Source organism: Molossus molossus, unplaced genomic scaffold, assembly GCF_014108415.1.
Source record: "Molossus molossus isolate mMolMol1 unplaced genomic scaffold, mMolMol1.p scaffold_m16_p_1, whole genome shotgun sequence".
NCBI classification, from domain to species: Eukaryota; Metazoa; Chordata; class Mammalia; order Chiroptera; family Molossidae; genus Molossus; species Molossus molossus.
In genome coordinates this window covers 208,712,897-208,736,054 of record NW_023425344.1, presented here as the reverse complement: position 1 = coordinate 208,736,054, position 23,158 = coordinate 208,712,897, and the positions used below count along the sequence as shown (strand labels likewise).

General features: G+C 36.5%; 1 protein-coding gene across 3 annotated transcripts; it reads right to left on the bottom strand.

Moving 5' to 3' along the window:
- Positions 1-1,972: 1,972 nt before the first annotated feature.
- Positions 1,973-22,148, bottom strand: PSMC6 (proteasome 26S subunit, ATPase 6). Of its 3 annotated transcripts, none has more exons than XM_036278817.1 (15): positions 21,988-22,095; positions 21,314-21,444; positions 20,886-20,965; positions 20,746-20,785; positions 20,457-20,509; positions 17,973-18,040; positions 17,632-17,746; positions 15,794-15,881; positions 14,100-14,161; positions 13,889-14,012; positions 12,780-12,841; positions 10,502-10,622; positions 10,289-10,369; positions 5,943-6,014; positions 2,035-2,467 (listed from the first exon to the last, which is right to left on the bottom strand). In XM_036278817.1, exons 6-15 carry the CDS (start codon positions 17,993-17,995, stop codon positions 2,349-2,351), a joined length of 867 nt encoding a protein of 288 aa, XP_036134710.1. In that variant the 5' UTR covers positions 17,996-18,040; positions 20,457-20,509; positions 20,746-20,785; positions 20,886-20,965; positions 21,314-21,444; positions 21,988-22,095; the 3' UTR covers positions 2,035-2,348. The 3 variants fall into 3 exon arrangements, with proteins under 3 accessions (XP_036134693.1, XP_036134710.1, XP_036134701.1); XM_036278808.1 differs by having other exon boundaries at positions 21,326-21,444; XM_036278800.1 differs by lacking the exon at positions 21,314-21,444 and having other exon boundaries at positions 1,973-2,467; positions 21,988-22,148.
- Between the last annotated feature and the right edge of the window lie 1,010 nt (positions 22,149-23,158).

Below are 23,158 nucleotides of genomic sequence, written 5' to 3'. Positions count from 1 at the left end.
GTACAAGCACGAGCCCCGCAACCGTCTTCCCTCTTCCCCCTCCCCACCCCGCTCCGTCCCAGCCAATCCCAGCCCACGCTCGCCTTCGACCCGCCCCCCCACGACCGCCAGGTGTCAGCGCGCTGCCGCCCCGCCCCTTCACGAGAGCGCAGACGCGGGGGGCGGGGCCTCAGAACAGGCTCACCCGGCGTGGAGGAGGCGGGGCTGCGGCAAGAGAGAGCGAACGCCTGAAGGTCCTGGGAAAGGCAGTGGGGCAATTCAAACCAGCTTAGCCCTTTCCAGATAGACGTAAATCTCTTCTTTGGTATAAGAATGGTTAATACATCCCAGCCACCGGTAGCTGGAATCCGAAAGGAAAACCATAGTTTCTCCCTTCTCAGAAGCTTGCGCAATCTGTGGTGAGGTTATAACCAAGAGTAATGAGTGAAGCATTCATCTTAAAATTGCTATACTACACAGAAATTGAAACACCCATCACTTTTAAGCAAATTGAAACGGTGGATTTAGGCATATGACATCGAGAAAAATCTCAAGAAATGGCAAATAGAAAAAGTCCTAAGACATAGAAACAGAATTGATAACTCATGTCGTATATTGTACATAATAGTGAAGAAAGGTCTTTCCCTTTAATTTGAAGTTTATTAATATTTCAAATGGTGATAAATTACATGACTTCCAGTATCTTTTAAAAAGGACTTAGAGTTAATACTATATTGTTAATAAAGATTAGGTATATGATATTTTCTCTGGGCCTAGGAAGATACTATTGTCCTTCTTGTTTTTAAACAAATGAAGAAAATTAAGCTAAGTAGAAGAACCCACACTAAAACATTTAATGTTTGTACACCAAACTGAGTCTTGAAAAAACCACCACCACCAAAGTAAAAAAGCAAGTCATTTATTAATTAAATTGCAAATTACAATGGATAGAAGAATCATGTATATTTGACCTAGACCACACACATCCTATTACTTTGTTTGTTTGTTTGGTACGTGCCCCTAGCAGGCCAATGCTCCAACCGTTGAGCCAAACTGGCCAGGGCCCTCCTATTACTTTTTATATTGTCATATTTATGAAATGCATTGTCAACATATAGTATAGAAATGGAACCTTTCAATAATCAGTATTAGATGGCTAGCTTCAGTGATCCATTTTCTCTAGCACTATGTAATCTGTTTTCAATCTTTTAAAGTTATAAAAAGGCATACATACAATACTCTGCTAGTAAGTAGTAAGCTTTTAATTTGAAAAATGATTGTATAATTACCCAGTTCACATATTATTTGTTTTTTAGTGTTTATGAAACTGAAGCCAAGTTTCTTTTTTTTATAACAACACCTTTAACAAGATAATATTAATTGATGGCCAATGATGATTTTCTATTGTAATTTGTTAAAGCTTCAATTGCCACATAATATGAGAAAAAACTGTGTGTGTATAGGGAACAGAAACTTTTGTTTCAAACATTTCTGACATCAACATCCCCTACATCAGACACTCTTAGCTTGGTATCCATAGGTAACTATAGAGTCCATGGTGAGCTTGGGAAATAATAAATCTCCTTAAGTTTTAATATGTGCAAAATTATGTATACTTATGTGTGAATTTTACTGGGAAAAGAGTCCAGACAAAAACGTTCTCAAAAAGGAACTATCATTTCATATCACTTAAGAAAACCAAGTCACATTTATTAGCAAATAATACTTTCAATCATAATCTAAAAGGTTTTGGATATTCACATATTATTACACAGCCTAATCATAGTAGGTAAAGACTAAATAAAGGTTTTCTGGAAGGAGGAATATATAGCTATAGACATAAAAAGATGTTGTTATGAAACAGTGTTCTAAAATAAAATTAAAAAGCCAATAATCTATATAATAACTTCACTTTGGTTATTAAGTAGTTTACTTACTAAAGAACCTAAAGGACTATAGTAAATGTACTCTTACAAAAGACAAGAATATATGTAGAATGAATCAAACAGATTTTATTCAACTTTTTAGGATGAGGAAAACAAATGATATAAAATAAGTCATAAGAAATGCTCTTTTGGACTACTTTCTCAAATCATTATCACTGTTTTACCAAATCCTTACACAACAAATACGAAAAGCTACAACATACTATTCTTTTATAACTTCTGCTGCAATAAATGCAACTTTAACAAATATACAAATTTCTTCTGTACCAATCTTAAAAGTAGAAATACTGAATTACTAATTTTTGTTATACATATTTTTATTCATATGCTTTTAATGAGATCATTGCCAATACATACATTATTTTCTTTAACTTTATTTTTACATTAAGCCAATGTCTGTCATGCAGCCATCCTTACAGTAAATTACACAGGTTTGTAGTCTAATTTTGACTCTAGCTTCTTAGAATCAGCTACTTTTCTGACTGCTTTCATGAAGTCTTCCTGTACTACAAAATCATGATCAGCACGAATTGCAAACATACCTGTGGAAAATAAAACAAGATGACTGCTTTATATAATATGTGAACTATTTATTATGAGAAAACTAAATGATGTTATTCTATGGAGTAAATGTGAAGAAGCCTAGATTTACTACTTCTGAATCAGTAGTTCTGATTTGTTAAAAATCACTATCATTGTTCAATAAATTTTCACAGCTATCGTGAGCATTATTTTCCAAACCAAAAGCTAGAAAACAACGAGACAATTATCTGAATATTTAAAATACAAATCACACAATCCCTGTATACAATGGCATCTTGAAAAAACAAAACAAAACCCAACTATAAACAAAACATACACATTTTAAGCAGCAGTTTCTTAACTCTACAAACAGCAATTCCTTAGAAGGAAAGAGCACATACATGGCTTGGGAAAACACAAAACACTTTCAGTTAATTTTGATAGTCCTTACTTGTTAATCAAAAGCTTAAGGGAATAGGAATTTTTAAAAAGTGAACAGTAGGCGTTAACAAAACTGAGTGCCATCATTCATGTATTAAAATTACCCTAGAGCCACCCAGCCAGTGTTGCGCAGTGGTTAGAGCCGTCGGCCCAAGCAATGAAGGGTTGCAGGTTCAGTCCCTGGCCCAGGTCGAGGTACTTGTGGGAAGCAATCAATTGATGTGTCTCTCTCACATTGATGTTTCTCTCTTCTCTCTCTCTCTCCCCCTCCCTCCCTTCCACTCTCTCTAAAAAAATTAATGGAAAAAATATCCTCAGGTGAGGATTAGCAACAACAAAATTACCCTATTTATATACAAATTGATATTTTTATGTCTGTACTATTCAAGTATCATAAATCAAAATTTTCCTTCAAGTTTTTGACAAGTTACTTGTCAAATACTAACTGACAAAGGAGTTAAGGTTTTTTGTGATTTTTTTCTTTTTAACATTATGTAGTTGTATCATGGATATGAATCCCAGGTTTTGAAAAGATCCTAACTTCATGATAAGCTAAAACTGATAAGGTATCACTATCTACTAATTAAATGAATCCTACTAATATTTTCATTGAGGATAACTTATATTGACTTTTCACTTATATAAAATGAGTGTGTTTGAATAGAAGATTTCAAGGGTTACTTCCTATCTTCCCTTTCAAGATATCTAATTACAAGGAGTCTTGAAAATAGTCACTCTATGTTGTCCTCAAAAATCAGGTGAATAGATATAACAGAGTTTTTTAATATTGAAGTTTTAAAATTTGTTTAGAAGGGTACAACTAAATTAGGTGAGTTATTTTTCCAAACCTTGTGTGTCCAAATCATTGTTTAATGAATGAGTGAATATGAGATACAATCTAATCCAGAAAGTATGACAGCCTCTGGATTTAAAAGGAAAAGACAACTGTAACTGAATATAGTGTATTTTAACTTAAAGAAAGATATGTTAACACAAAAGGTTTGAAATCTAATAAAAAAAAAATTTCAGTACGTCTCTAGATGTGAATGTTCCACCATTAAAAAGCTAAAATTCTAGGTATCACCTCACACCTGTCATAATGGCTGCCATCAACAAATCATCAAACAAGTGCTGGCAAAGGTGTGGAGAAAAGGGGACTCTAGTACACTGCTGGTGAGAATGCAGACTGATGCAGCCACTATGGAAAACACTATGGTGTTACCTCAAAAAGTTAAAAATTAAACTGCCATTTGACCCAGTGATCCCACTTTTAGGAATATACCCTAAGAAACCTGAAACACCAATCAGAAAGAATATATGTACCCCTATGTTCATAGCAGCACTATTTACAATCGCTAAGATCTGGAAACAGCCCAAGTGTCCATCAATAGATGAGTGGATAAAAAAGCTATGGTACAGACACACAATGAAATACTATGCAGCTGTAAGAAAGAAAGAAAGAAAGAAAGATATCCTTTGAGACAACATGGAGGGACCTGGAGAGTATTAGCCTAAGTGAAACAAGCCAAGCAGAGAAAGACAAATATCACATGATCTCACTTATTTGTGGAATATAATGAACAAAACAAACTGATGAACAAAATAGACCCAGACACATAGGAGTAGAGTATAGACTGACAAACCTCAGAACAGGGAGGGGAGGGGAGATAAATCACAGAACAAATGTGCATGTATGTGTAACCAATGGACATAGACAACAAAGCTTGGGAAGGGACGGGGGATGGGGGATCAGGAGGGTGTCAATGGGGAAAAAAGGAGAAACATCTGTAACAAAAATAAATAAAAAATAATTTTAAAAAAAAAGCTAAAATTTGAATCTACCCAGAGTTATAGATAATTGTTGGAAATAGCTAAAAATAATTATTTTATATATGTGGAAAAAAATGGAGATGATCATAATTTGATGGTATCAGCCTTTAAGATTATGACATTGCTTTTGCTTGGATTCCACTTTTACTAAAGCAGTCTTTTGATAATAATTTGGTCAGTATAGATTTTGGAGAGTGTCATAAATTACTTCAAATAGTTCAAGCCACATGACAGTTTACTTCTTACTATTTTTGTTCATTATTAAGACTTTGTAAACATGATTTACTGATTCATACTGAGTTTCTAGACCTACAGATCTTTGATTCAGATACCGAGTCACAGTATACCCACAAAGCACAAAGACACTCCTATGTTAAAGCCTCGCCTGAGGAGCCTCTTTAAATACTGTGTGTTGAATTTATAAGAAATGTTAAAATAAGGCCAAAGGTGATATGGAAAAAGGGGAAGTCACATGTTGTAACACTTATTGTAGAAATTAATGTTTTTGATTTTAAGTTTGTGTGGAGGACAAAGACTAATTGACTCTATGTGGGGTTTCAAAGCCACTTGGTACCAGAAATAAAAATAGGATCACACAACCCATAGAGAAAATTATATTAAAAAATATTACATTTTACACAAGTTATACAAACAGAATTCATAAATCAATCTCTCAAAACTTATTTCTGATGGACTAGCATCAGAAAATGTCTTTCACTTTGGAGCAGATTCCTCTGGTGCTGACCCAGTCTCATTCAGCCACAGGTGTGAGCACACACTTCTGTACAGCCTTAGACTTACTTCGGGGGACCAGTATCCTATCACATGCATGTGTTTCCACATTCTACCCTAAAGCATCCAGAAGTGCAAAAAAGTTAACATTCCCAAGGGCAAATCTCATCCAATGGGGATGAAAGCTGGTAAATAAATGCCAATCTCCCATATTTCAGCTGGGTAACCCTAAATGGCATTCTGGTATGTTTCTCTGAGAGGCTCATCAAGCCCCCACTGTGTAGAACAGCTACCTCAATGGTGCACCCTTAAAATAGCTTTCCCTTTTCCCATCTCACTTGCCCTGTTCCCTCCTGCTTCTTGGAATCATTCCCCCCAAAAACAAGCACCCAACTCCTTACAAAGCCCAGGCTCCGCTTCTAGACAAACTCAACAAATTTTTAGCAAATTAAGTCAAAATCAATAGCAAAAACTATACTTTAAAAAGCATACCTGCTTCAGTACAAACATTTCTCAGGTCTGCTCCATTAAAGCCATCTGAAAGCTTCACAATTGCTTCATAATCTGTTCAGGAGAAAATACCAGAAATTAGGTGTTTTTTTTAAAAGATCTTTTTAAAAAATGTATGCTCATGTGGAAAATTTAAACTGAAGAGCTTGCTTTGAATTTGATTAGCTAGGCATCATCTCTGTTAACATTAACCAGACTACACTTCTGTGAAATAAACCAGCACCGAGCAAAAATAAACATACTTCTGAAACTTTAAAACAAAGAAATATCCTCAATATCTAAAAGCATCTTAATCTCTTTCTATGTAGTGAAACAGTTATGCACATGTGAACTTCAGATTATCTGTCAAGCTATAACGCATTAAACTGGAACAAAATCTTTAATTTGAATAAACCAAGACATCCAAAAGCAACTGTAGCAACAACAGAATTTAATCACATAAGCCAAATATAAATATACAAAAATAGTCACCAGACACAATTGATAAACATGGAATTTTCAAATGCTAAATACTAGGTAGTTTTCTGGTTTTGTATAGACTCCAAGTGGTATCAGATCTATGATAACAATGACTATTAAGTGACCAATCTAGCTCTTCACATGACAGACTTAACATGAAGAATTCATTGTTTGGGATAGCAGTTATGGACTTGATATAGAATAGGGAGAGAAATAAGAGACAGCATAGGCCACTACAATGTGAGTAACTCGGATGAGACACCCTTTGTCAGGCAATCTAGAATATGTCAATCTCTATTAGAAATCATATAGATATTATAAATTAGCTTAATTCAGGTTCAAATTGATTGTAAACTTACTGAGAGTAGGAACTCCCAATGTTAACTCAATATTCGGCATCTAGCAAGAGCTCAGTATTGGAAAAAAACCTATAAATTGACATTTTTAGTTCAGCTCATCTTTCTAGCTCAAAACTCTTTCACATGAGCAATGAGAAAATTAGTGAGAGTCAATAATCAACTATTTGTAAATATTCTGGACCATTAATTTCTAAAGTGTTTTTAGAGTTGCTTAGTAATTATACAAGATTCCCTTAGTCCAGGGGGCCAGCAAACTTTCTATTAACAGGCTGGATAATAAATATTTTTTAGGCTTTGCAGGCCATATGGTCTCTGTCAAAACTACTCATTTCTGCCCTAGCCAGATTGCCCAGGTGGTTGGCATGTCGTCCTGTACGCCAAAAGGTTGTGAGTTTGATTCCCAGTTAGGGCATATACTTAGGTTGTGGGTTTGATCCTTGGTTGGAGGCAACTGAACTACTTTCTGCTGTTATAGTGGGAAAGCAGTCATAGACAAAATATAGATAAATGGTTGTGTTATAACAGAACTTTACTTACAAAAATAGAAGGCAGAAAGAATTTGGCCCACAAGCCATGGTTAGAAGGCTTCTACCCTAGTTTAGTCTCTCAAATTTACAGATAACTATTTTGTAACTTCTCCTCTGTCCTTAAATCTCTTAACAATCCTTTCTCATCTTCAGTCTGAACTTGCTTCCTATTTCACTTAAAAAATAAAAGCATTCAGAAGAAAAATTCTACAAGTTCCTGCCATATTTGAGAACCTGCCATCATTAGCATCTATATATTCTGCCTTCCCTCCTATTCTTGTAAATAAAGTCTATGTTCAGAGACAGTGCCAGCCCCTCTTCAAGGAAAGTGCATTATCAATTTATCACTCTTCTAGATCATTCCCATCAGCATAAAAATTAAGTTCTTGTATCTTAAAGAAAACTCCCCCCAAACCTCATCTCCATTTCTGGTACAGCTCTATTTCTACTCTTCTCCCCTTTGCTACAGATTTCCTTGAAAGAAATGTCTAAACTCAATGTCTCTCCTCCCAATCTCTCTGAAACCCCACCTGAAGTAGGCTTTTATTCCCACCTCTCAAAAGAAACTGCTTTTGATAAGGTCACCAATGATCTCCACATAGTAAATCCAAAGGTCCATTCTCAGAACTCTTCTTATCTGACCCACTGTCAGCATTTGACAGGGAATTAATTCCTCTTCATAACAATTTATTCATTTATCTTCCAGGACACCACCAGCTCCATATTCTACTCCTATCTCTGTGACTACACCTTCTCAGTCTCCTTTGATGGTTCTGCATCTCAACTTCTTAATGTCAGAATTAGCTGTTTTCGAACTTTTTCTCTATCAACATTCACTTCCTCAGAAATCTCAACTAATCTCAAGACTCTAAAAATCATTTTTATGCTGATATTATCCACATTTATATCTCTAGCACAGACCACCTCAATGAATTATGGATGCATACAGAATTACTAATCAGCGTCTTTATTTGGTATCTAATTGGCACTCAAATTTAATATGCCCAGAATCAAATTCCTTATTCTCCCTTTAAAACCTAATCTTTCCAGTCTTCCCCTACTTTTAGTGATGGTAACTTCATCTTTCCAGTTGTGAGTCAAAAACTAGGTCTTCCCTGACCTAGGTTCTCTCTCTCTCTATATATATATATATATAGTTGAGAGTATTACAGATGTTCCCTACCTCCTTCCCTCCGGCTCTGTCCCCCCACCTCCATCCTGTTCTCACCCCAGGCCCGTACCACCCTACTGTCTATGTCCATGGGCAATGCATATATGCATATAAATTATTTGCTTAATCCCCCCACACACACCCTTTTCTCTGAGATTCATCAGTCTGTTCTATGTCCTGGGTTCTTCTCTCTCTTTTTTTTTTATCCTCACTCAAGGACATTTTTTCATTCAGATAGAGCAGGAGGGAGAGAGAGGAAGAGAGAGAAAGAGAGAAATATCGACATAAAAGGGACACATCGAGTGGCTGCCACCCGCACACCCCAACCAGGGCCAAGGACAAACTGCAACCAAGGTACATGCTCTTAGTGGGAACCAAACCTGGAACTCTCTGGTCCACAGGCTGATGCTCCAACCACTGAGCCCAACCAGCCAGGGCCCTGGTTCTTCTCTTTAGTGCACACCCCACATCCAATTCATGAACAAATTCTGTCACCTCTATTTTTAAAATACATCCAAAAGCTCATTATTTTAAAACATTGTTACCACTTGGACCAAGTTACCATCATCTTTGCCTGGATTACTGAAATAACTTCCTAACCAAACCTCTTGCTTCTTGTCCCTCTTCATATAGCCAGAATAGTCAATATAAACAAATTTTGAAATATTTATAGATGATATGAAATATTTACAGATATGCTGACATTTGCTTTTATATAGAGGGAAGGTAAGGGATGGGTGACATTACAAATGTTTCATCTGTAGAATTAATAATTACTGAGGCTGGGGATGAGTGAGTACCTGGGATTTGAAGTTCATTATACTCTTATCTCTACTTTTATGTATTTCTAATTTTCTAAAATTAAAAAGCTAAATACTAACAGAAAATAAGATCATTCATTCCTTTGCTCACAATTCTCCAATGGCATCCACATCTTCAAAAATAAAAATCAAAGTTCCTACACATTGGTCTCAATATGGCTCTACACAATCTGGTCCCCATTACTTCTGATTCCACTTGCTACTACTGTCCCATTTACTCTGCCAAAGACACCCTGGCCTCTTTGCTGCCCCTAGAATATACAATAGCCTTCTTACTTGTGGCCCCTTCTGCATGATTTCCTCCCAAATATCCATATGTAGCTCCTTCACCTTTGCAGGTCATTGCTTAAAAATTACCCTCTTGGTAAGGCCTTCCCCATCCCTACCTCCATTTAAATATATATACACATGCACTCAACTTTTCTTACTTTATTTTTTCTCCACAGCACTTATAACCATCTAATATACTATATATTTTATTCATTTCATTTGTCTTTCCTTACAAGAATGCAAGTTCTACATAGGCAGGAATTTGTCAATTTTGTTCACTGTTATATCTCCAGCACTTAGAATAATTCCTAGGCCTGGCCAGTTTGGCTCAGCGGTTAGAGCATTGGCCTGCGGACCAGAGTTGGGGGTTCGATTCTGGTAAAGGACACGTACCTCGGTTGTGGCTCATGCCCCAGCCCTGGTCGGGGCTGTGCGGGAAGCAACCAGTTGATGTGTCTCTATCAAATTGATGTTTCTTTCTCCATCTCTCCCTCCCACTCTAGCTGAAGATAAATGGAAAAATATCCTCTGTCGAGGATTTAAAAGAAAGTTTTTTAAAAAGAAAAATTCCTAATATATAGTAGATGGTCAATAAGTTCCTGAGTTTAAGACCACCATGTTTGCTAAATTTAAAACCAGATTCCATAGACTATGGATATACAATAGCATTTTGCTTAATTTACCAAAAGTAAATATACATAGGAGTAGGTTATTTTCTTACCTATTTCACCATGCTTTGTAATGGGACCTGCATGGATTTTCAATATATCTAATCTTGCTTGTTCATTTGGTAAATCAATATCTGAAAATAAGAAATTATTTTACAGTCAATTTTGTTTGTTTTCATTTTTTAAATAAAGTAGGGGGTAAGGAGAAGATATGGAAATAAAACTAAACTTAGACAAAGGGAAATGGGTAAAAAGCCGTAACTCACGTATTTTTCTATCTAATCTTCCTGGACGAAGCAAGGCAGGATCCAGTGTATCTGGTCGGTTTGTAGCCATGATCATTTTAACTCTATGTAGAGTATCAAATCCATCCATTTGATTCAGTAACTAAGAATACATTTATAAATAAAAATTATAGACAGATTTTATAAAACATCTCAAACATTATAAAATACACAGGCACAACTTTTATACGCCTAATACCATGAAAAGCATTATCTACAGATAGCTACGTAACCTTCCAAATAATCATTTTATGAAATCTTTATTTTTTTTTTAATTAAGGAATATTAAGGAATATACTTCCCATCCTCAAAGATTCAAGGTTATTCAACTATGTACCTTTTTATAGCTATCAGGTAGTTTTAATAAGTCTGAAAGTTTCCATCTGGTCAAAAATTATTAAACTAAACTATGTGGATCTGATTTCCAATGTTCAAGTTTTTTTTTTTTTCAAAGAATTACTTTTAAAAATAAAAACTACTAATAAAATCTAACATATAAAATGCTTATGGTATTTTCGACATAAAATTTACATTAGTTCCAGCTAGTGTGGCTCAGTGGTTGAGCGTTGGCCCATGCACCAAGAGGTCGCTAGTTTGATTCCCAATCAGGGCATATGCCCAGGTTGTGGGCCTGATCCCCAGTGAGGGTCATGCAGGAGGTGGCCAATCAATGTTCTCTCTCATCGATGTTTCTATCTATCTCTCCCTCTCCCTTTCTCTCTCTTTAAAATCAATAAAGAAAAAAAAAATTAATTTACATTAGGACAACTGGATAGAATGATTTTTCTACAAATTTGGTAATAAATCCATTAACTATCTTTTCAACTAATTCTACTATACATAGAAATACTGAGACACTAAACATATTTTCTTTGATTCCTAAAGTTTTCTTGAATAAATTGTTGAAAAACCTAACTGCATTCAACAAATTCTTTAAAATGTAGCTAGCCTCACGTCTAATTATTTCCCAAAATATGTTAGCTAACATATCAGTTACATGAATAAAACTAGTTATCAGTTATAAAACACCTCAATTCAAGGTTTCTAAGAGACTCTATAATTAATTTTAAAACACCGTATATCTTCTGAGCAAGTGAATATAATTTATGAAAAGTAATTTTCAAATACCCATTTTCAGACAGAATTTGACATTGCATTACCTATGCTACCTAGCTTCTGTTTATAGACGTGGGAAAGGTATGTAGGATTTTGCCATCACTTTCATAGATTTTGGAGCAGGGAAAAGCTTTATGTACATTCTAACATCCCATCAACCACCTTCTTCAATTATCAAAACTATTTTAGTTTCCTCTCATTCTCAGCAATAAAACAAAGTGTTAGTGAGTTTTAGAGCAACCTCATACATAATCATCTCATTTATTGCCACCAGTTTTATTTTATTTTTTTATCCTCACCCAAGGACATTTTTCCATTTTTTGTTCAGCTAGAGTGGGGGCGGGGGAGAGAGAGAGAAACATCGACATGAAAGGGACACATCGAGTGGTTGCCACCCAATAACCCAACCAGGGCCGGGGACAAACTGCAACTGAGGTATGTGCCCTTAACAGAAACCGAACCTGGGTCTCTCTGGACTGTAGGCCAACGCTCTAACTGCTGAGCCAAACCGGCCAGGGAGCCACCAGTTTTACTATGTCTATTGCTCATAAGATGTCTTAATAAACTAGTGCAAGATCACATTCACAGTGTAAGTAATACAATATACAATTTAAATATCTGAATGACTGGTGTGTTCAAAAGACACAGAATAGTACAGCTGTACATGAAATGGGAATTTTGTTGATACCCTTATTCTTTTCTACTAATCATTTTCTTACTAGAGATTAGTAGAGAAACGTGTTCATTTCTGTATTTTCAAATTTCATACTTAACTGTATTCTTTTTTTTTTTATTATCCTCACCGGAGGACATTTTTCGACATTTTGTTCAGATAGTGGGAGGGAGAGAGAGAGAGAGAGAGGGAAACATCAACGTGAAAAGGACACATCGAGTGGTTGCCACCCACACGACCCAACCAGGGCCGGGGACAAACTGCAACCGAGGTACGTGCCCTTAGCGGGAACTGAACCCGAGTCTCTCTAGACTGCAGGCCGACGCTCTAACCGCTGAGCCAAACCGGCCACGACCTTAAATGTATTCTTCATTTAAATTACTGTATACCTTTGACCTTCAAATATGCAATATTCACCTCTTTATTCAATAAACACTGATTTCTTTATAAAACCCCTTTATCAAATATTACCTCCATCAAAGTTCTCTGAATCTCTCTATCAGCTGAAGTACCCTCAGAAAACCGACGACCACCTGAAAAAAAAAAAGGGATGTGGAAAATTATATGCATTACTCTTTTCCTCTATAACTATCATTTAAGAAGACAAAATATGATAGTGCATGGTGTTAAAAACACTAAGGTGAAAATTAATAAGAATTATACCGACAGCCGGGCTGATGTGGCTCAGTGGACTGAGCGTCGTCCCTTGGACTGACAGGTCCCAGTTACATTCCCAGTCAGGGTACCTGCCTGGGTTTCAGGGTCGATCCCCAGTGGGGGTGCGTGCAGGAGGCAGCCAATTGATGTGTCTCTCTCACATCGATGTTTCTATCTCTCTCCCCCTTCCTCTCTCTCTAAAAATTCAATAAAAACATATTTTTAAAAAAGAATTACACTGACAAAGTTAAGGATGTTGGTATAACATTTATTTTGTCAATGTCAAAGGTTATACGTTAAAATTGGTTAACCACAAACCACAACCGAGGCATGCACCCTTAGCAAGAACTGAACCCAGGTCTCTTCAGACTGCAGGCTGACGCTCTAACCGCTGAGCCAGACCGGCCAGGGCTAAAATAAATTTTTAAAGATGTTACTCTTGTCTCTGCCGGTGTGCCTCAGTGGTTGAGCGTTGACCCATGCACCAAGAAGTGGCCAGTTCAATTCCCACTCAGGGCACATGCCCAGGTTGTGGGCCTAATCCCCAGTGGGGGGTATGCAAGAGGCGACTAATGTTCTCTTTCATCGATGTTTCTAGCTCTCCCTCTCCCTTCCTCTCTCTCTAAAATCAATAAAGAAAAAAAATTTAAAACAAATAAATAAAATAAAATCAGTAAAGAAAAAAATAAATAAATAAATAAATAAAGAGGTTACTCTTGCCCTGGCCAGGTGACTCAGCTGTTGGAGCGTCATCCATACACCAAAAAGGCTGAGAGTTAGATTCCCGGTCAGGGCATATACCTAGGTTGCAGGTTTGATCCCTGGTTGGGGAGCATATGAGAGGCAACCAAGTGATGCTTCTCTCTCTAAAATCAGTAAATATATCCTTGGGTGGGAATTAAAGAAAAATATGTTGTTCTTACCGATAGCATCTATTTCATCCATAAAAATGATGCATGGTTGATGGTCTCTGGCATAGTTAAACATTTCTCTGATCAAACGAGCACTTTCACCGATGTACTTGTCTACAATAGAACTAGATACAACCTGATTAAAGAAAAGGCATTAAGGTAAATATAAGATAATTCAAATAAAATTTAACTTCAACATCTACAAAAAGAATCTTCCCTTTACCTTTAAGAAATTGCAGTCTAGCTGGCTAGCAACAGCTCGTGCCAAGAGTGTTTTTCCTGTGCCTAGGAATGACAATAGAAGTCCTAATTAGATGGGAAGTAAAACAAATTTTCAAAAGCCTTTTAAGAATGTAATTCTTTGGATAGTAAAATTCTGCATAATGGAATCTAAATCCTAAACAGAATTTGCAGTGAAAATTCCACAGTACTTCTACTTTCAATATTGAAATTTTACATTGTATTCAAAATATCCTGTGTAATTTTAAGCACATTGACTATAATAACTTTTGAAATACATCAAACCCTGTTTACAAATAGACTGCAATAGAAACTTGTTACATTAAAATCCATTGGTCTATCCCATACACTAAATGGATCTTTAACCCATGCATATTGTATATCAAGCACTGATTATTTGGAAACTAATGGGTCAATGAGTTACAAAAATCATCAAAATTCTGGTATTTTTCATTATACAATATTAAAAAATCACACTTGTTAATATCATCAATCTCATCCTTTTAAGTATTAACACAGTTAAAAAGCTGTCAAGCTCATAGTGCCAGATGTAAGTTTTCAAAACTAATTTTCCCTGGAATTTTATCACTGGCTGTAAATGGTGTCAGTTGTTTCCTTTATCATGACAGGCTAACTTCATTTACTTTTGAAAAACGTGGGCCAGATAACCAATAATCAGTCTGAATAACCAATAACTAGTCTGATAAGCACAGACTATCTAAATTATCCTTTTATCTAATTCTGCTAGCAACTCAAATAATTGCACAAGAGATTAACTATCCTATTCAATATGCAATAGAAGTGCTTTATATATAGTTTCCATTTCATCACAAAGAATAAAGATGTTATTCAAATATTAAGATTTAATAACATTAATAATTTTTGCTACTTCACCAAGGGCATTTTAAAGTGAAACTGGCATATATATGTCTATATATATCTAAAAATATCTATTTATTTTTCAAATACTGCAAGTGTGAATTGTCAAAAAAAACAGTGACTACTAGCACCATTTCATGTCACTGACTTAAGTGATTCATGCTATGGCACAAGTACTTTATCCACATTCCGTCTGTACCATCAGCACAGACGCCAACACAGTGAAAAAGGCAAATAATATCTTAGCATTATGAAAATAAGTTTGACCTTGCAGATTTTCTGCAAGTGTCTCAGGGACACCCAGAGGTCTGTGAACTATATAGGACAGTACAATTGAATTACAGGGCATGTTAAGAACTACACAGGCCCACTAATACACGGGATTTTTTCAATAAATCAGTACTGTTTTCAAATGCAGTTGGTAATCTGTGCATGTGGAGGGCCAACTGTATGCATTGATCTATGCCTATTTATGTAGGGGACTTGAGCATCTGCAGATTTTGGTATCCCTGTGGGTCCTAGAACCAACATCTGAGGATACCAAGGGTAGTTAAGTTTTTGGGGAGTCATGAGTTACATGCAGATATTTGACTGCATAAGGTGGGGTCAGTGCCTCAAACCCCATGTTGCTTAAGGGTCAATGTTAATCCTATGTGGCACAAGAGGACTAAGCATGCTTCTTCTATGTCTCCTTATTCCAAACAGTGTGGAAGTCAGAACTGTCCATATTAAATTTCCAACTTAGTTTTTTATTCCTTAATTCATTCATTAGTGGGGCAGACATAATTCAATACCAACCTGGTGGTCCATAGAGCAAACAGCCTTTTGGAGGTATTATTCCTACACGCTGGAATAATTCTGGGTTTGTAAGAGGTAATTCTATCACCTAGAAAAGAAGTTGCATATTTCTTAAACAGTTGATAAAGATTTTGATGTACTTACAAATAGTTTAAATTATCAACCTATAGTTAGGTATACACATCATAATTCATAATACATCTAGAATTCCATGTTATGTAAAACTACATTAGAAGTTTTTCTTCAGGTATCCCTTACATCTAAAAAATTTTCAGTATTTTTAGATTAATTAATTAAAAAGTGTGTGGTTATTTTAACAAACCCCACACTTGACTAGAGTGATAGTAAACCAGCACATAATCTGTCAAAACACATTTGAATCGTACACTTTAAATCTATGCATTTTAATGAATGTAAATTATACCTCAATGAAAAAAATTACACTACAAAAACAAAGAGTTAAGCAAAAATCAAATCAAAAGGTCTATACTATTTTGCATTTGGGAATACAACACAAGATAATTATAAAATGAGGAAATTTGGTAAGTTATAACTGCAACTAAGTAAAAAAGTATGTAAAATTTTCATATTTTGGCATTTTTGTCATAGCAGCCTTAAAAGAACCAAATACTTGGTTTCAAGATCATACTAAGACTGATTCAAGGAAAGAAAACTAGAGAGCAGAAAAATCGAGGATTTCACTGCCCAACTCAAAGTCTTTATAGTACCAGTAACTTGAGAGATTAACTCCTACTGAATAGTTGTGTCCATAAGGTGTGATTAAGACAAGCTAAATGCGTGAGAAATCTACATTCTGAAGTGTGTGTAGTGGAAAGGGTGCTGCATGTGCATGGGGTGGGGGGCCGGTGAGAGAGGAGAGGTTCTTTCTGCTCCTATGCTGATGCAGCAAGTCACTGTAAGACAAGATTTCACCATCCCATGAAACACTTTTCTTCCTCTGTTGACCTTTCATTAACTACAAAGTGAGAAGAATATGTTTAATTTATGCTCAGGCCAATGCTTCCACAACTATGATTATTAAACAAGTTGGTTACATAATTACCTGTAATGCTTGTTTAAATGCTAATTCCTTGTTCCACCCCCAGCCTACTACATCAAAACAATGCACAGGGCCTAGCAATCTGTATCTTCAAATATGAGTTCCAAAAAATTTAATAAACTAAACTCTGAAAACTACTAGCTTAGGGCTTAAATCAGATGATGTAAACCACTCCAACTACCTTCATTCATTCCTAAATATGTCCATCCTAAATTAGGATGAAATCAATAGGACAATCAATTTGCTATAAAGAAAATTGTTAAGCCACCTGTGCTATAAAGCCCGGCAATCCTGACTAGATTCTTCACCTAAGAGATTAAAGGTTTAAGCCACCCTAAAGCCAGTGTTTTTCTTAAATGGAAGTAAACTCCTCTACCAAAATAAAATATTTACTCTACTTGAAGGGTGGGAAGCTAACACTAATAAGGTTATGGGGAAAAGTACAGAGCATGTTATCCAAACGTGCTCTGACCCAAGTAACCTACTATGATCATCAAAATCACAGAGCACTGGATTATATCAATTATTCTTAGCTTTTTCTTTTTTTTTTTTGTCAAAAAGAGCAGGATTTTTCTAACACCAAATTATCTACACATTAACAGACACATAATTTTCATGGCTAGAAATTCAGTGCTATTCTTCTCAGCAAGAATATCAAATGTATAATATTCAGTAACCACTATTTGGACAAAGTAATTTTTCAACCTCTTTCTCTCTTCAGGAATCTTAAAACCAACAGTATTTATTATGTTCAGGAAATAAAACATACACTACCAACCTCTCTTAATTCCCGAATCTGTTCTGATAGCCCTCCAATTTCAGAATAGGAAACATTCCCAGGGTCTTCATGAGACATGTTGTAAACCAGTGGATCCACCTCTCTTGGCAAATATCTATAATGACAAGGTATGTATTTTTCTTTTTAAAATGTATTTTCTCTCAGCCTACAGATAGAGTATAATGATTTGCTTGTATAAACATCTTTTGGAGATTTTATTAAAAAGTGTTTAATTAGGAATTAAAGGGAAGAAGTAGCAAAATATTCAATAATCTCTAAAAATATATTTTGGATAAAATCTTCCCTCTGTGAAAATAAACTAAATAGAATAAGACAATTACCTCATGATGGTTAGTGTAGTCATATCTAAAGCAACTCTTGTTCCTGGCTTCAGCTTACTTTTGTCAAGCTAATTTTGTAAAAACAAACAAAAAGAGTTAAGTAAACACTTTAAAAGGGGAGCATAATATGCAGAAGTCAAATAATCATTTTTACCCTTCGAGAGAACACTAATATTAGATCATAAACAGCAAGCCATCAGAAAGTTATACACACTATAATTCAAAATTATTTCCATCTGCCCCTTTTGTGCAATCTCAGCGTGAAATGTAAAATCACTCATACAAAGTCTGAGGTGTAAATGACCTTGTTTTTGACGAAGGAATGGCCTCTAGTATTTTACTTTCAAAGGCTCACTATTTAATATAGTTCTCATTATTTTGATTCAGGCACTATAGTACAGTGACTTCAGCAACTAGTATCAAAGCACTTATACAGAAATCTGTTAAGTGAACATTTTGGAAGAAGGAAAGTTTTGTGCTCATTAGTTTTAAAAACTTTAGCTCTGGGGAAGAATGTGTTACTTTTTCATAGGAGATAAAGGACAAATGCACTGTTTCCCCTCAAAAGTTTTAATAAAACATTAAAAAAACAAAACAAAATAGCTACCATCATTTCATGCCTTTGCTATATGCCAGACACTATGCTAAATATATTATATACTAGAGTGAACCATCCTAAATAATTTATTGGCATATTTGGGCAGAGTAACTTATTTGTCTAGAATTGGATGGCATCTATCCAATAGATTCACCTCACATTCAGGATGTTACTTTTTGAAAATGAAGTTACTTTTTCATAGTTTAAAAACTGCTTGCTGTCCAACCAGTGTGGCCCAGTACACGGTGTGTCATCCCTTGGACTGAGAGGTCCGGTTCGATTCCTGGTCAGGATACATGTCCAGGTTGTGGGCTTGATCCCCAGTAGGGGGCATGCAAGAGGCAACCAACTGATGCTTCTCACATCAATGTTTCTCTCTCTCTCTTCCTTCCTCTCTCTCTCTCTCTAAAAATCAATAAAAACATATTTAAAAAACAAAACAAAAACTGCTTGCCAATACAATTTCAAAATCATATAAATTAACTGCTTTCAAAGAATATTGCAAAGAGCTCTAAGCTTAGGATTTAGTACCAATTAAAACGAAGTGAAAGCAGGCAAAATACTAGGTTTAACATAACGGATTAAACTGAAAAAAACTGCCAGTAAGTGAGGTACTTGAAAAACAGCTAAAAAGAGATCAATGTGAAGCTGTTTTAACATTAACTTCTGTAGGAAATATATACTCTGGCTTTTCTAATATTTTCCAGTTTTCAAATACTCCCTTGCCCTCATACAACCATGAAATATCTTCCAAATGCCAACTTTTGGCATCCAGAGGACCCTAAAAGGAACATAAAAGTCCTTTGTCGGCCCTGGCTGGTATGGCCTAGTGGTTCAAGCGTAGAACCTCAAGTTCAATTTCTGGTCAAGGGCACACACCTGGGTTGCAGGTTTGATCTCCAGCCCTGCTCAGGGCGTGTTCAGAAGACAACCAATTGATGCATCTTTTTCACATGGATGTTCCCCCACCCCCAGCCCCTTCCACTCTCTCTTAAAAAAAAAATCAATGGAAAAAATATCCTCAGATGAGTAACAACAACAAAAATCCTTTGTCAGACTAGGCATCTAATATTTTGATTCAGAAGATGTTATCCCACTTACACCCTAGGCAAACTACTAAGAGTAGAGTTAGCCCCTGGGTTAAATTCCATTCTACAGCCATGATGAAATGTGGAGTTATTTCAATTTGCCTATTTTAATCTAAATCAACTCACACAAAATCAACTTAAGCTGTAGTACAGTCTATAAGTAGTATTTCTGAATATTTAAATACAAAACACAGGTAATTGATAGGGTCTAATTCTAAATCTCCATTTAAAAAAATCTCCATCGAAAAAACAACATTAAAATGATGAGCTATTTTCTAGTTCTAAAAGTCTTTGATTTCTAGCCCTGGCCGGTTTGGCTCAGCGGTTAGAGCGTTGCCCTGCGTGCGGTCTGGAGAGACCCGGGTTCGGTTCCTGCTAAGGGCATGTACCTCGGTTGCAGTTTGTCCCCAGCCCTGGTTGGGTCACGCGGGTGGCAGCCACTCAATGTGTCCTTTTCATGTCGATGTTTCTCTCTCTCTCTCCCTCCCACTCTATCTGAACAAAAAATGAAAAAATGTCCTCAGGTGAGGATAAAAAAATAAAAATAAAATAAATAAATAAAAGTCTTTGATTTCTAAGTGTGTAGAGATACTGAGGCAACTCGGTACACTAGAAAGCAGACAATACCAGCAGTCAAAGGCCATGGTTTTAGTTTAGGCTTTAGTAACCATTGGTTATATCTTAACAAATCACCTTTGGGAGATATGGGAATACCTAACCTGCTTACCTCAAGAATTAAATAAATAATATGAATGTACTTTTGCCAATTATAAAGCACATACAAATGTAAAGTATTACCTGTCGACGACACCCCACAACATATCTTGGTCCATTTGTAGCTTTAACAATGACTAAAAACAGAAAAGAAAAAATTTAAAAATAGCAAGTAAAAAATATACCCACAATGATGGCAGGTTGAGTTTTATTTGTCCTCTAAGAAGACAATACATAGCTGAAAGAAAATTAAGTCTATGCAAGAACAGCATTTACTATTCTTCAGTATTGTAAATAACACACATTTCTAAAGTCGGTGGTGGGAGGGAGTCCACTCTTTTTTCTTTACTAATTAACAATCTAATCCACTTACATTTTTCTTCAGTTAACTGCTTAAGTACTTCACCCACAATCTAAGAAAGAAAAAAAAAAAGAAAAAACATTACCTTTTGCCAACAGCTAAAAAACAAAGTGATTATCATCACCCCTTATACCCTAAACTCCATTACCTACCTGCCCAACGCTTTGTAGGGCCTTCAGATCATTTTCAGATTTTTCATATTGCTTGGTAAGTTCTTTTAATTGTTCCCTTACTGAAATAATATAATTTGAACATTTTAATTAAACAATAATCTTAGTGAGTTTAAGTTACTAAGTCTCACTTTACTTAAGTTTATTTGTCTATTTCACTTTACATATATTTTATATCCACTATATTAAAGCACAAAAGAAATAATGCTGTTTGTAGGTGACATGTTTAAGAACAAAAATGTTAGAGAAGACATCATATATTTTTTGTCTTCTCATATTTTTTATTTTTTATCAGCAATATTTAATTATTTAAACACATTTTAGGCTACATTCTTAACAGATATTGACACTCTGACACTTCCGTATTTGCTACTACAAACCCAAAAGATAAAAGTTAGACCCTTCCTCACCTCTTCACCTACCCACATGTATCATTATGGTTTTCTACCCTAAATAAGGGCAACAGATGCGGTGCTCCGCAGAATTATATGGTTATGATCTTCATTTAATTCAACCACTCAGGCTTTTCAATTAAGATGCACTATGAAAAAAATATAAGTGCCCTTTTAGCTCAGGAGTTTAAGAGAAACTTGTGTGTCTGATAGAGTGCAACTCAACACAAGAAAAGACTAGGAAGGTTATTATGACAGATACTTCTCGAGCCCCGCGTCTGGCTTTCCACTCCACTATCAAACCAACTACCGAGTCTCATCTCTTGTGGAGCTTATTTGACCCGTCTCTTCCCTTCTCCGGGCGCCGGGACTCCACCAACAGTGCGCTCCTTGCATCCCAACGTGGGAAGCATCCCTGGCCCACTTCTTCCCCACGCCTCCTCTGGTCCTCTGTCAATTCCATCTCAGAACTGGGAATGTTCTTTCTGTCACCTGGACCAGACTGGGCCATTCCCGCGCCCGAAGCGGCTCTGCCCCCCAATCTCAGGGCCCGATGACAAAGCGCCTTGTCCCTGGACCGAGGCCTTTCCATCTCCAGGGCTAGGTTGCCGGGCTCGGCCAAAGGCCTTTGCTTTGTCAGAGACAGAGGCAGCTTCAGGCACGAGATTATGTGGAAAGAGAGGCGCACTCACACTCCTTGAGACGGCCGTCGATCTCCTTGTGCTCCAGCAGCTTTTTGCGGTAGTCCTGAAGCGCCTTATCTCTAGGGTCCGCCATGATGAGAAGCCGTCGCTCATAGGGGATGCCGGGAATGGCCATGGCCGCCCGGGCGGGGGAAGGGGCGGGGCGAGGGAGGACAGCCTCCCTGGCAGGGCGGGTTAATGCGCAACCCCGCCTCTTCCGGTTGGCCCCCCTCCTCTTGACTCCACCTCTCTTTTCACCTAGGGTGTCGACGTGCACCAGAGGAGATCTCCGTCCACACTGTCCCCTGCTGGTCTGGCTGGATAAAGCAGGGTGCTGTTATCCTGGTCGTTCCGAGACCTCGCTATTCTAAATCATTTGCTGACTTGGAACCACAAAAGACTTTGTAATAAACTGAGACGGGAGTGAAGTAGGAAATGTGCACTCTCTCTATATAGCTTCGATGGCCTATCGGTATAACACAGTGCTAATATCCAGGACCTCCAGTTACAGAAGGAGCAGGCTATTTCATTCATTTATTCATTCAGTCATAGAGGTACTAAAGGTACAACCTGGTGGGGAGATAAACAAAATAATTTCAGAGTGTAATAAATACTATACGGTAATGGGGGAAAACTATGGTAATGTTATAGAGCATAGTGAGAAGAACTAATTTAGAAAAGATACCTGAAATAAGGACCCAGTTGTGCAACAAACTGGAAAAGAACCTTTCAAAGGAAACAGCAAGTGCAAAGATCCTGAGGTGAAGAAGAGCTTGGCTTGTTTGCAGAAACAGAAAGGACATCAATGAGAGTGGAAAGGGGTGGGTTGTGGAAATGTGGGGCACAAGATAAAGATGCTAAAGTAGGCTGAGTCAGGAATTTGAAGTCTGATAGAACTGCCTTTCAGATGTCTGTGCTTTTGGACAAATTACTTAATCTTTCAATACTCTGTAAAATGAGCATAATAATTGTACCTATCTTACCAGGATGTCATGGGTATTAAATAAGATAGTTTGCCTATAGCGTTAACATAATGTCTGGCACAAAGTAAGCATTCAATAGTGTTATTTTAAGTTATTTATTTTAAGGGTAGTAATGACCTCAATTTTTTCAGTACAGGTCCCTGTTGCTGTACCATTCCCAGCCTTGTTCCTGGGGAGAATTTATTGTGTTCCAGTAG

What these genes read in the sequence shown, in the direction of transcription:
- PSMC6 (XM_036278800.1), bottom strand. Translation starts at nt 22,114, where the DNA reads ATGGCCATTCCCGGCATCCCCTATGAGCGACGGCTTCTCATCATGGCG. An exon ending in AGATTCGGGAATTAAGAGAG is followed by an intron (nt 15,882 to 17,631) that starts GTTGGTAGTGTA and finishes CTTCTTTTCTAG; the next exon opens with GTGATAGAATTACCTCTTAC. An exon ending in GGATGAAATAGATGCTATCG is followed by an intron (nt 12,842 to 13,888) that starts GTAAGAACAACA and finishes TTTTTTTTTCAG; the next exon opens with GTGGTCGTCGGTTTTCTGAG.